General features: G+C 34.9%; 1 protein-coding gene across 1 annotated transcript in view; it reads left to right on the top strand.

Annotated features, from left to right (window-relative positions):
- The window catches only part of EXO1 (exonuclease 1), a 15,216-nt gene extending 2,319 nt beyond the window's left edge, over nucleotides 1–12,897 (top strand). The window contains exons 2-13 of the mRNA XM_009073502.1: nucleotides 426–545; nucleotides 1,428–1,551; nucleotides 2,280–2,417; nucleotides 2,698–2,910; nucleotides 4,112–4,299; nucleotides 5,043–5,139; nucleotides 5,722–5,938; nucleotides 6,993–7,239; nucleotides 8,117–8,588; nucleotides 8,835–8,936; nucleotides 10,858–11,051; nucleotides 12,756–12,897. Coding sequence (XP_009071750.1) covers nucleotides 426–545; nucleotides 1,428–1,551; nucleotides 2,280–2,417; nucleotides 2,698–2,910; nucleotides 4,112–4,299; nucleotides 5,043–5,139; nucleotides 5,722–5,938; nucleotides 6,993–7,239; nucleotides 8,117–8,588; nucleotides 8,835–8,936; nucleotides 10,858–11,051; nucleotides 12,756–12,897 — 2,254 coding nt within the window. The remainder of the gene's footprint in view (nucleotides 1–425; nucleotides 546–1,427; nucleotides 1,552–2,279; nucleotides 2,418–2,697; nucleotides 2,911–4,111; nucleotides 4,300–5,042; nucleotides 5,140–5,721; nucleotides 5,939–6,992; nucleotides 7,240–8,116; nucleotides 8,589–8,834; nucleotides 8,937–10,857; nucleotides 11,052–12,755) is intronic.
- Nucleotides 12,898–13,289: the final 392 nt, after the last annotated feature.

Below are 13,289 nucleotides of genomic sequence, written 5' to 3'. Positions count from 1 at the left end.
AAGATCATGTACTGTGCTTGTCTGCCTCCTGCTTCCCAGGCCATTATGAATTGAGTTGCTGAAACTAAAAAGACAACCCATGTTTTAACTTGTCAAGTTTTTGGCAGTGTCAACTCCCTAATGTAGCCAAATCTGAGTTGTACTTGAGTTCTTATTTCATTTTGTGTAGGAGAGAGGAGCAGTCAGTCCAGTTCTGAATTGGGAGATGGAGCATTTCTCTTATAATAAAAAACCAAAACAAACAGCACTGAAGTGTTCTTAATCCTTTACTTTGTAATGCTGGAAAAATATTGCCTGTTGAGATCCTTGAACAATAGTTAGTCCTAAACTTTGTTCTCCTTTCCTGCAAATGGTAAATATGCAATAGACTTGTGGTTAACAAATAAAATTCATCTTTCTTTTCTTACTTTTGTTGCTGTTGATAGTTATGTAGCCTTCTGTATGAAACTTGTTGATATGCTCCTCTCATTTGGAATTAAACCAATTTTGGTATTTGATGGATGCACTCTGCCTTCTAAGAAGGAAGTGGAAAAGGCCCGACGAGAGTAAGTACTGAACTGTATCGATTTGCAAGCAAAGCAATGTGTTTATCACTGCAGTTAATTTTCAAAGACAAACTCCTCAGCCTCCAACTAGGTAGTAATCTCTGGCAAACTTCCCTGCAATGCAGTGTGATTTAACTTAATTTACTTTTAAAATCATACAAACTTCTTAGAGGTTTTATTCCAAAAATAGAAATATGCATTTTACAGAGGAAGGAAGTAAACCTCTGAGCTCTACTTCCTGTAATGTATTAGAGGCTTTTAGTTTACCCAGCCTTGTGATCTCTGCACAAAAATACTTATTCCAAATATAATTTTATTTAAAAATAACATAACCATCCTCATCTTTCTCTACAGCTAATAGATAAGCTTGTTTCAGGTTTGGATTCAGCTCCCTGTAAATGCGACTTCTCACTGGAGGAGTGAGAATTTGTCAGTAGTGGTTGTTATTTATAAATTCTCAAGAGACACATGTTTGCTTCAGTGTGAAGTGAACAATTTCCGATATTTGAAATTAAGTAAATTATGCCTTCTGCCCTCTAAACTGATAACTGTCTAATGTCAAATACTCCCAAATTTCATTAAATCTATTTTACTGCAAACTGAGACTGAGTACATTTCTTCTTTTACACTGCCGATTTCCGTTCCTGATTTTTTTATGTTTTCTGAGGAAATATTATAATTTTCAACATGCCAATCTAGTTATCACTGTCATTATGACGACTTAATTATTCTTATGTTATAAAAACTCGCAGTAGACAGATTTGGGAAGTGTTCCAATTTTTTTCCCCCCACTTTCCTACCTGTCTCTCAGTTCTTTCTGCTATTTGTTCTTTGAAGTGAAAAAGAACCTGAGATCGATGGATATTTTTGTCTCTCTTTTAGGAAGCGTCAAGCCAATCTTCTGAAGGGGAAACAACTATTGCAGGAAGGGAAGCTGTCTGAAGCTAGAGAATGCTTTGGGCGCAGTGTAAATGTTACCCACATTATGGCTCATGAAGTTATTAAAGTGAGTTGTCAGTACTGTTGATAATGCCAGTTTTAAAAAAATCCTGTGCTGTAGGTAGCATGTCTTACTTTGCATTTGTATGGCTGTCACTGCCTCTTTGTTGTAGGCAAGAAAAATATTCTCCTTACAGTTAAGAAACTTCAAGTTTATTGTGCCTGGTTGTATGAATAATAATGATGTGTCAATTGAAGTACATCTCTTCTCACCGCTGTGAACTGCATTTGATAGCACTGCAGTTCTACTTTTGCTGCACAAAAACTAAGCACCATTTTTTAAAAATATTTTTCCCCTTGGTTAATTTCTGAGGACAGATGATACAAAAAAAACTTGTCTGCTTAAAATACATTCTAGTATCCTTTTACTATACTTTCACTGCAATCATAGGATCTTTGCCAAATCAATATTAAGTTTGTTCCAGTGCTGTTTTCCTTTGCCCAGAATATAACTTGCATGAGTTTGAAGCTGGCACCTGTGGTCAGATGCACTTACCATAGTGTTACAGGCCAACACAGGAAAGGCTGTTTTTGTAAACTAGTCTATATAGATCTAAACTTCTTGAAACTTGAGTTTCTGAATATGAAATATCAGGCTCTAACAGGGGAATGAGTCTGTGAGTTAAAAATGATGGTCTTGGCTTTTTAACAAAGGGATTCCTATGCTTTCAGGTGTCTTAAGGTCATTACTGAAAGTTGATGCAAAGTACTTGTATACTTCTTGTTCACGTACAGGCTGCACGAGCCCGGGGAGTTGATTGTATTGTTGCTCCTTATGAAGCTGATGCTCAGTTGGCTTTTCTTAGTAAGACTGGCATGGTTCAAGCTATAATTACAGAAGACTCTGATCTTTTAGCTTTTGGATGTAAAAAGGTAAGGAAGAAAATACTATTAGCCTTTACCTCTTGCCTGATATATTAAGAGCAGAGTTTGAAGTTGCCAAATGCGTTTGATGTATGGATTTACTCTTCCACAGTAAGTGTGGGAAATGAAAGAGATGAGAATAGCACTTAGCCTTTGTTGTTTCCACTAAGTGCAACAAACTAGCTTATATGGGTGAAAATGAACGTTTGCACTTTGTTGTTTCCACTAAGTGCAACAAACCAGCTTATATGGGTGAAAATGAACGTTCGCAATTCCTCTTAATTTTCAGGTGTTTCTGAAAATTGACAAGTTTGGTAATGGACTAGAGATAGATCAAGCTCGACTCGGAAACTGCAAGCAGCTTGGAAATGTATTTACAGAAGAGAAATTCCGCTACATGTGTATTCTTTCTGGTTGTGACTACCTCTCCTCAATCCATGGAATTGGGTTAGCTAAGGCATGCAAGTTACTGAAATTAGCTAACAATCCAGATATTATAAAGGTAAACTTGGTTTTGCTTTGTGTGTTGGCTTTTTGGGAGCTGATATCAGTATGTATGAAGTTAACACTGAATTGAAAATATGAGGGGTTATTGACTTCCTCCATCTTGAGGAGAATGCTAAAAAGTATCTTTTATCTGTGCTTTAGAAAGATGCTGAGCTAAACTTACTGAAGTCTTGAAGCTGTTAAATACCTAAGAAATACTGCAAAGTAAACTTGGATAAAGAATTATTCTAGTCCTGTTTGAGTGGAGACTTTCCCCCCTCATTACTGTTCTTTCTTCTGTTTCTGCAGATATTAGAACTCCAAACTGAACTCTGTTACTTTTACATAAGTACATGATTATCTGTGTGGGGCAGGGGAACAAAAGTTTGGTATGATGCAAAACAAAAATTAAGATAGGGAAGTTTTGTTTTGCCTGATATATGAAATGAAACCAAATCTAGTATTGGAAAATACAGATAAGAGATATACTAAGATAGTGGGAATAACTTCTGTGGAGGTAGTAAAGCAGTAGAGAGGTTTTTAAGAATACCTTATGGGGCTGTCCTAGAGGCAGATAAATCTAATCCAAAAAAGCATTTCAATATGCAGCCTAATCAATTAACTTTGTGTATTATCTTCTTTCTTAAGTTACTTTTGTGCTTTTAGTGTGCTTTTTTTCTCCCACAGGCTGTACACAAAGAACTATGATTTTAATTTTTAAAATGCATTGCATCATGTGAAGCAACTGGTGTGACTGGCTTTTGTGGAAGTACAAAGAGACCTTAGAACTTTTCCAATAGAAATCTTTATTTCCTTTAATGTATCTCTGAGCAAAATGTCAGGGTTTAATCTGATTAGTTTTGCTTTCTTTGTGTTCTAAAAACACCCACGTATTGCTTATGTGTACTGATAATATGAATGAGAAAATTTGATATGCATTAGTTTAAACAAACACACATTAAGGAGATGCTCTGTATTTCTAATCACATTTTGTATTTATTTATTGAGTAAGAAACATTTACAAAGAGCTGAATTGTGTTATTTATATGATTGTAAATGACTTGAGTGGGAAAATAATGTACTAGATTTCTTTCTTTCCTTCCCCTGTTTATATTGAATCTGCTTGTTGTAATAGGACACACATTCTATGTTTAATTACAAGCAAAATACATAATTGAACTTTATTTAATGTAGTGTGAAATTTCTTTTTTTTACAGGTTATTAAGAAAATGGGGCAGTATTTGAAAATGAATATAACAGTGCCAGAAGAATACATAGAAGGTTTTACACGAGCTAACAATACATTCCTTTATCAGTTAGTTTTTGATCCTGTCAACAGAAAACTAGTTCCTCTGAATGCATATGGGGATGATATTGATCCAGAAACACTAACTTATGCAGGACGGTATCCTTTGTGTGAAACGGCAGAATGGGGATTTAAGGGTGGTGTTTTATACCTTTCATTGCATCTCTGATGTTGACTAAAGACTGGTTTCCCTGCAGGCTTAAAGTTTTCGGGTTTTTTTTGGCTCTGATTTTGTTCAATTAAAATAGATACAGATGGTAACTAAGTGACCTGTCATTGATACATTGTTTTAGGCAGAAGTTACAAATTGTTAAATGTAGGCTATATTTCAACTGTTTGAGGCACTTTACAACTGCTTTTAATTTCTGCCTGTGTTAAGTGTCCCATAATCTCTGCCAGTCTAATTCTTGCAATTTGTGTTCAATTCGCTTTCTAATCTAAGCATTTCCTGTTTTACCAGGTATCTTTCCACAGAAGAAGTAGCATTTTGCCACACTTGTGCAACATAAATTTCAGTGTGGAATATTAGGAAAAGAAAAGGGGGACTGTTGAAGTAGTTGCTAATTTTGTATGTTCGAGACACCTAATCTCTGGCATTTCTAGAAATTAGGAAGGGTTGGTAACTTTTTTTGCTGACAATTGAAGGACTTAATTTTGATTTGCATTATTTGCCAAGGATTGCAGATGTATTACAATTGCTCTTGTATCAGATCAAGCCAAGAGTAGTAGTATTGATCCTTTTGGTTAATATTCTACTATGATTTTTAGCACAAAAATGGGAAACAGCTATTCTAACTTCAGTTTTTGAAATATAATATTTTCCTTTACTATGATGGAAACAGACATTTTGGTGATGGTACTGCTTTTCAAATTGCCATTGGTAACATTGATATCGATACAATGGAACAAATTGATAATTATAACCCTGACACTGCACAGGTAAGATCTTCATTCTGAAGTTATGCATTAAGAATTTGATGTGGGTCTGAACACTCATGGAAAGATGTGATTTAATGTTATCTGCACATGAATTGGCAGTGAAAGCTATTCTGCTATTACAGAAACTATGCTCACACACACATTTCGCACTCTTTTTACAGGTGAAGTCTTACTTTTCATGGCATTTGACTTTGTTTGTTTTACTTTCAAACTTTTTGGAAAGTCCTTAGTACTATTGACAAACATAACTGATTTAGACAGAAAATTCTCAAAAAGATTTGAATTTCTTCTAAGTGTAATCCCAAATTATGTTTTGCTGAATAGAAATAAAAATTTAAACTTTCTAATATTGTCTGAGATGAGCAGTTAGTCACTTGTGCCATGTGGAAATGGAGAAGCTATGGCAGCACAGAAATAAAAATAAACTTGTATGAAAAGCATGAGAAATGTGAGAATAAAAAAGAAAAGGTTTGTGTAGAGTATGTCACTAGATGTGCAAATGTCATAATGTCAGAAAATCATACGTAGCAGGCAAGATTTTCAACCTGTGTCTCGGGTTTTAATTGGTTTTTTTTCTTGTAGCCTGTACAGAAAAGAAGTTGTGGCTGGAATGACAGACATACTAACCATGTAAACAGCATTTGGAGCAAAGAATACAAGTTTGGCACTAATGAAGATATTGCTCCTCCTAAAATGCATTTACTAGAGAAACCAACAACCAAAGGCATGGAGAAGATAATTAGTCTTAAAGGGCTAAAACTTTCTGGGAAAGAGCTCTTGGCAAAAAGGCCGAGGAGTGGTATGTTTTTACTAAATAAGTATATGTATAACAGTAGAAGGCTGTGGGAAAAGAAAATTTTATCTTGGACTTGATGGTGTGAGATTTTAGAGGCTTAGCTCTTCACTGTTACTGTCTGTATTCTGTTTTCAACAAGCTACAAGACTAACAAGCCATAATCTTAAAGCCTAGATAATCATCAAGGGTGATGGCAAACTTTCAGCAGCATTTGATTTTAACAGTTTTGATTTGCTATAAAATGTTGGTGTTTTCCAACTTCATGTTATGTTTAATACAGTCTGTTTTATCTTTAAAGTTTTTTGTTTTAATTTCTATCTTACAATGGCCTGTAAAAAAAAAATTAAACCAGCCTATTTTTCCTAGCATTGATATTTGGCCAGACAGCAAATGTAAAAATGTTTTCTGTACGCTTCTCACACTGTGCTGCCTGTATTCCCTGGATAGGTATTCTTTACTCCAAGTTTTTCACTTTCTCTAGTGGATCTGTGCCATCTTATCTTCTACACCACCTAAATTACATGGGCTGAAATAAACTGTGGGCTTGTGATAGAAGGAGCACTTCTTTGTTCCCACTGTGCTTTATCAAATGTGTTAAATGTTTTCTCTTCTGCTTCCTTTGCTTTCTCATTATGCTACTAGGGCTTTATTGTCTTGCTATTGTTACTCCTGATACCTTCCTACTCCTTCATTAATCAAAATCTGTAGCTTGTTTAGCAACTTGCCTTTAAATCAAATTTGGTTTTGCTTTTGAAGCATTAAAAGAAAAAACTAAACAACCCAAATCCAAAACAAACATCATGTTTTGGTTTAGTTGCTTTGGTTTAGTTGTTTGGCCTTCGCTCCGCCTACCTTTTCACAGAAAGTAATTTTTCAGGCTATGTACTAGGAAACAGTTGTGTTGAAGACTTCTAAACTATAATGTCAATAATGTGCCTACTAGACCTTACTAATGTTTTTAAGAATGTGGAGTAAATGTGTAATGCTTAGTTATCTCATAACTGGTTAATTGGACTATGTGCTTCTACAGTGATGCTTAAATTGTCTTCCGATTTAGAAGAAATCTCAGATGGAGATCTCTTGAAGGAATACTCATTTTCAAAAACAAAAAGAATCAAGGAGAATGATCATGATGGTCAAGCACAAAAGAGTGTCTCAGCAATACACAGCCTTGACTCTGCAGGGAATTCCATCGATCAAGAGAGCTCTAGCTCCCTGCCCAGAGTTAGAAATAAATTTGCTTCCTTTTTACAAAAGAAAAACAAAGAGAAGGATGCTGTAATTGTTCCAGGAATAAGAAGCAGGTATGCTTGTGTCAGATGTTTTAGTGAGTAGCAAAATACTATTTGCTGTCCTGGTTGGTGAAAGAACCTGAATAATGAAAATAAGAAAAGTGCTACCTCAGACTTCTTTATGCAACTGTATGTGCCTGAGCTGAGATGGAGGAGGAGGGAGGATCCAGCACTCTGAGAAGAGGGACTTTGGGTTTGTTAGGGTTTAGTTAGTTTTGGGGTTTTTTTTGGTTTTTTATTTGGTCACATTTGGCTGCAGCTACTTAAATTTATTTTTTTTTACAAAGCATTATCACAATTAAGTCTCTTACTGTGTAATTTTTATCTTAAACTGAATCTTTTTGAGTAGTGTAATTTTACAGAGCAGTCTTAATACTGATGTTCTTTAGTTTTAAAACACCTTCCTCAGCTGAAAATTTTTTGAAGTTTTCTTACATCAAAAATTGAGTTGTCAGTGATGGAAGGTTCTTCTCTAAATTGGTGCTCAGTACTCTTAGGAGCTGCTGATATAGCATGGAAAAGAAGTAGTAAGGTTCTAGTTTCCTCGATAAGAGGCACTGGAGTATTTCATAACCCCTTAACTTTATGGTAATTAATTAATATATTTTTAAAATTTGTAGAATTCCTAGATGCTTCTCTTTCAGGTGAAGAACCTTATCAGTACTTTAGTCAATGAATGACATGTTTACAGATGCTTTTTTCCCCCCTTATATTTACTGTTATTTGTTAAATGTCTCCCTGAGGGACTTTGCCCATTGTCAAAATAATTTTTCTGCAAGTGTACATTGAAAATAAAATTGTTGGATAGATTCAGCTGTTGGATTTTGGAGATCATATACTCATTTGCAATAACTTTCTTCTCCCTTGCCTTTACCTTTTAATTTTTTAGGTTTTTCTGCAATGATGCAGTTACATTTGATGGTAGAGCAGATGAGGATGATGGTAATCTAACTCAAGATGCTGAGCAGGATTGCCACAAACAGCAAGTAACACATGTAGAAGATGTTTCTCAGTTTTCAGGAACTGAAAAATCAACAAGGACTATCATTACACCTCCTGGAGAAATGCACAAAAGTTGTTTCCAGTGGTTTGTAAATAATTCAGGAAATCCTAGTCCCTCTCATACTGTATTTTCACAGCAGTTTCACCAACAGAGAAACAACTGCATTGTATCCAAGGAAGATCAAATTATTGGGGTACAAGCAGAGGATGAGGCAGCGTGTGATGAATCAGACGAAGAGTCCTCTCCCTTAATACAACTAGAAGACTCATCACAGTCTCAAGCATCCTGTGAGCCATCAAAATACAATTTGGTGTCTTCAGAAGTACTGCAAGTGTCCAATAACAGTTCAGATGCAAAGGTAAGAAAATCAGAAATTGTTCTCTGCTTTTGTTAGCCTCTGAAGTCCTTTCAGAAAGTGTATGTGTGTCTTTGTAGTGTCCCTTGCTGAAAATAAGGCCAGGTTTTTGTATAAGTTATTTGAACTGCTGAAAACATTAAACCTTACAAATCAAAATATGTGCAGAAATGAAAATTTATATTGTGTTTTAAAAAAAATCCCAAAACTCAACCTGTTTTAAAATCAAATTAATTTTTTTTCATGAAGGAATCTGACTCCAATTCAAAACTGGCTGATGATCAATGTACTTCGTCTCGAGTATTTTCTGCTCTTCAAACTTACAAAAAAAATACCATCATAAAGACCAAGGTAAGAATTTTTAACTTTATTATCACCTTTAAACCCCACAAATCATTTTTTGCCTTCTACCAGTTCATTTTAGAACTCTTAATTCAAGACTTCAGCACATTTTGGCAAGAGAAAACTATATTCTTGTTCATCTGTATTGCAGCTGAGATGACATATAGCCAGGCCACCTATGACTGAAAACACAGCTGCAACTTGTTTGGAGATTTTAAACATTTTAGTATAAAATGAGAAGACAAACTAAGGCAAAAAATCCCAATTCTTAGTTTTCCTCAGACATGCTAAACACATAGGTTTTATAATACAAATTGAAGTTATGTTCACAGTCCAGACAGTCACAAGATACTACCTCATTTTATTGCTTGTCTTCATAAATCTGCTAGTTTAGCTGTCTTCTTCCTCTTTGAGTAGAGAAAGCATTCAAAATCTGGAAGGGTTTTTGTTGTCCTCTTATGTTTAACTGTTTTAGTTGGAAGTATTGATAGACACTACCAAATCAGTCAGTTTTCTTTCAGAGCCTGCATTTCAGTTATTTTTCCTATTGGTTGCTCACCTGTAATTTGGCTTCTCTGTGGTTTCTTAGACATCTAAGAATAAACTTATGTTCCTTGTCTCTGTGATATTTTGAAGAGCTGTACATATTTGTCTAGTCTAAAAAACCTCTGAAGCTGTACACCTAAAAGTTCTCTGACTCCTTAGGTGTTGCCATCAGAATTGGCCAAAAGATAAGTCAGAGGAAGATGTTTTCATCCATTCATGTTTTCATTCTACCAGCTTCTTTCTCATAGAAAGACTGACAATCACAAGGTTTCGCTGCCAAACAAGCATATTGTGTGTTTTGTGTGATAGTGACATCTTGTGGTTATTGTTAGCAACTTCTTCGTTAAGATGAAGTTTTAATTTTTATTCTGGAACATTAATGTTTTTTCCCCTTCTCCTCAACAAGGCTGAGATATGAAATCATCCTGGGATTCAGAATTTTATTCCTTTGGTTTTAAGATTGTATTTAATATGCTTTACTTTGTTTTGCTCACCTTAAAATGTATATTGGAAGAATGAATATATTAAGTATTGGGGAATTACTCATTATGCCCCTCAGACAAAAGAAAAACATCTGAAAACCTGTGAGAATAGTAGAGTTTGTTTAAAGCAAGTGGCTAGTAGGAAGTTTTTCCCCTTTTTTTTATTCCTTGGCCATGCATTCTCTCTGCTTCCTTTGTGTGCTGGTAATAATACATATACTTTTAAGTACCAAAAAACAGGTTCATTGCTTGGAAACTGGTGAGTGAATTGAAAATGAGGGATACATTTTTTCAATAATAGAGGTGTTAGAATAAATTCTATAATGAAGCCATGTACTCTAACTGATGTATTCAAACTTAAGACTAATAGCATTTAAGAGAGAAAGATTCTGGCCAAGCCCAGCTTTTCTGAGTTTCCAGCATAGAAACTGGATAAGAAGGTTCAACTAGAGGTTGATTCTTGGGGTAATCATACTGTTATGTGTGCTCTGCTTATGACTCACTTCATGGAAGTGATACCAGAGATTTGCTTCTCCTAAAATGCTGAAACTGACATGATATGAGAGCACAAGAAAAGCTCTTCAAAGAGCTGAAAAAAAATTTCAATAGATTTTAAAAAGAACTGCATTCAAAAGAAATATGTATTTGCAACCTTTTAGAATACAAATACCTATGGAAGCTGATTTTCAGTTCTTGCGGCTGCATTATGTCTAATGTGTTTGAGATGCCACTTTTCAAATTACAGAACCTACTTAAATATACCCTGTTGGGGCAGTTCAGATTGCATTATCTCAACACAATGTAAAGCACTTTATTTTTGTATTATAAACTTTGCAGCATAATATCTATTGCTCACAGGTTGTCATTTTAACCTTGTGTGCTGCAATATTAAAATCTGACAGGTTCCTGGTTTACAGAGATCCAGTTGTATAAGGTCACGAATTGTAACAAAGCTCAAGCCATTGATACCAGCTAAAGCAAGTGGGTTAAGCAGGAAACTGTCACCTGTGCAGAAGAGAAATGACTCTGATGCTGAAAATAAGCTGGGACTGCAAGCCACCATTAGTGATCTTCGGAGAAGCTTCCAGTTTAAAAGGTGAGTTGCTTTAACCCTTTACTTAGTACCCTCCCTGCATACTTTTTTTTTTTTCTGCAAAGAAGCACTTTTCAAAGCAGACCCTACACATCTTCTGCATACAATTAAATAAAGATATGTTATTATAATTATTTTTTCTTTGTAACCAGGAAAAACTCTCAGCTAAAATTCATTTATTGAAGTAGTGCATTTGGTTTAACATAGTCGATACAAAAATTATTGCCATCGTTTGACATCAAACACCAAAAGTAATTTCTTAATCTAAATGCAAAAGCTGCATAAAAGTTGCTAGGTTTAATTGAATATAAGGTTCTTTCTATTTAACTCTGTGTGCCTGTCCCATTTTGAGATGACTGATTGTCAGAGTGGTTCTGCTTTCTATATGACGGTGAATTGATGGACTATTTCTGTTAGCTGAAGTCTCTGGTTACAGGAGATATTTCTGCACATTCTAAAATGCTGTTGTTTTTCCTTATGCAAATGACTTGTCTAATATATACCTACACTTTTGGATTTTGTTTTTCTAACTTATGCTAGTTTCATGGTCTCAGGTAAAAACTCCTGGTGGCAAAGTTTTCCCAGCTCCAGGTAGCAGTCTCAACTTTGAATAACTCTTATTTAAACCATAAAATTACTGCTCTCACTAACCTGAAACCAAATGCGAGTAGGATGGAATTGTTCTTTGCGCTGAGTAGTAAATGTTGATACTCGTGAGCATGTCTTGAGTCAGTTGAATGTATTTTAGTGAGTTTGGGCCTTAAGGTAGGTTATTATAAACATACTACTGATTTCTGCTTAAAACACAGTACTTGTGATATTTATACTTTTAGAAATTTTACTTTTTATTATCTTCTTGGTGTGGGGTAAGAATGACAATTTTAAGGAGGAAGTAAAAGTGTTTGTATATGTATTGCTTGTCCTCTAATTGTGAATGTCTGACCAGGGCTGTTCACAGGCAGAAAATTCATATATTTTGATCTATCAGAATACAGGCAGATAGAACAGAGTAAACCTAGATGGCACTCTCTTCCTTTTCTCTGCTGATGGCTGCAAGACAAGGCTGCCAACATTTTATCCACCCAGTTTTGGTTGGTCTGTAACTTCTGGGTGTTTATACTGGGGATGTATACTTTTGTATTACTTCTATGTAAGTAAAGTACTTGTTTATTAACTTTTAGGGGGATTCTTTTCCTAATACATTTTTAAAAAAGGGGTTTTTTTTTTTACTGCCAGGACTTACTTAGCTCTGGAGTATTCTCTTTATCTTTTCAGAATTGAAAATGTTTCTAAATTAGACTTATGTTTTAACAATTATGTTACCTGATGGCAAATAAATCATGTGGGACAGTAATCTGTTCTGCCTTAATGTCAAGACTGATGGGATATATATATATAAAACTATGATGACTTAAATGTTAAGGAAGCATGTACAACCCAGAGTAGGATGGAGTACATACAGTCTTTCAGATATAAAGCTAACAGCTATTACTGTCGCTTTCAGTGAAGTTGTTCAGTTGTACTGAAATTTAAATTTAAATTTTGCATCACAAATTTTTATTTTGTACTTATTCATAGATGAGTGAGTAGTTAGGCGAGAGGTCTTGCTTTGCTTTAACCCATAGGTTCTTACTGGCCTATGGTTAGAGACATAAAATATCATAACATTCTTGGGTTTTGTTTTGTCTTTGTTTTTTTTCTGTGCAGAGAGTACGAAAAACTTCCTTCTTGTAAAAAGTCAGATCCTTTGTCTCCAATCAAAGATAATATACAGCTCACTCCAGAAACCGAAGAAGAAATCTTTAATCATCCCCAACACAGTCATGTCCAGAGAGCTATATTCCAGTGAGCTTTATGCTGTGCACGATGGGATGGATTTTTAATCATTGTAAAAATGTACCTTCTGGATATTTTGTCAGTATAGAAATGATGCTTTGAAAACCAGTTTTATATTTTAGTCTGACTAGTGATTGATCATCTCTTTTATAAAAACTGAATTGAAAGGTACCGTTCCATATTGACTGGAATAAAATAATTCAGATTCCTGTGTTCTGTTATTTGAAGTCCCCATGCTAAAGTTTTGTTCAAACATTTTCAGTTGCCCCTGGGCATTTTATGTAGGTCACATATGCAATCCAAGTTTCTGCAACAGTTATGGCTTTGCCTTTGCACAACAGAAGCAGAAGAAGTCTGTACCTTAATAATTAATAATTTTTTGCCTCCTTCTTTCCTCTTGAGTTT

This window comes from Acanthisitta chloris, unplaced genomic scaffold (genome assembly GCF_000695815.1).
Source record: "Acanthisitta chloris isolate BGI_N310 unplaced genomic scaffold, ASM69581v1 scaffold11584, whole genome shotgun sequence".
NCBI lineage: Eukaryota > Metazoa > Chordata > Aves > Passeriformes > Acanthisittidae > Acanthisitta > Acanthisitta chloris.
This window is presented reverse-complemented; position numbering and strand designations above follow the sequence as displayed.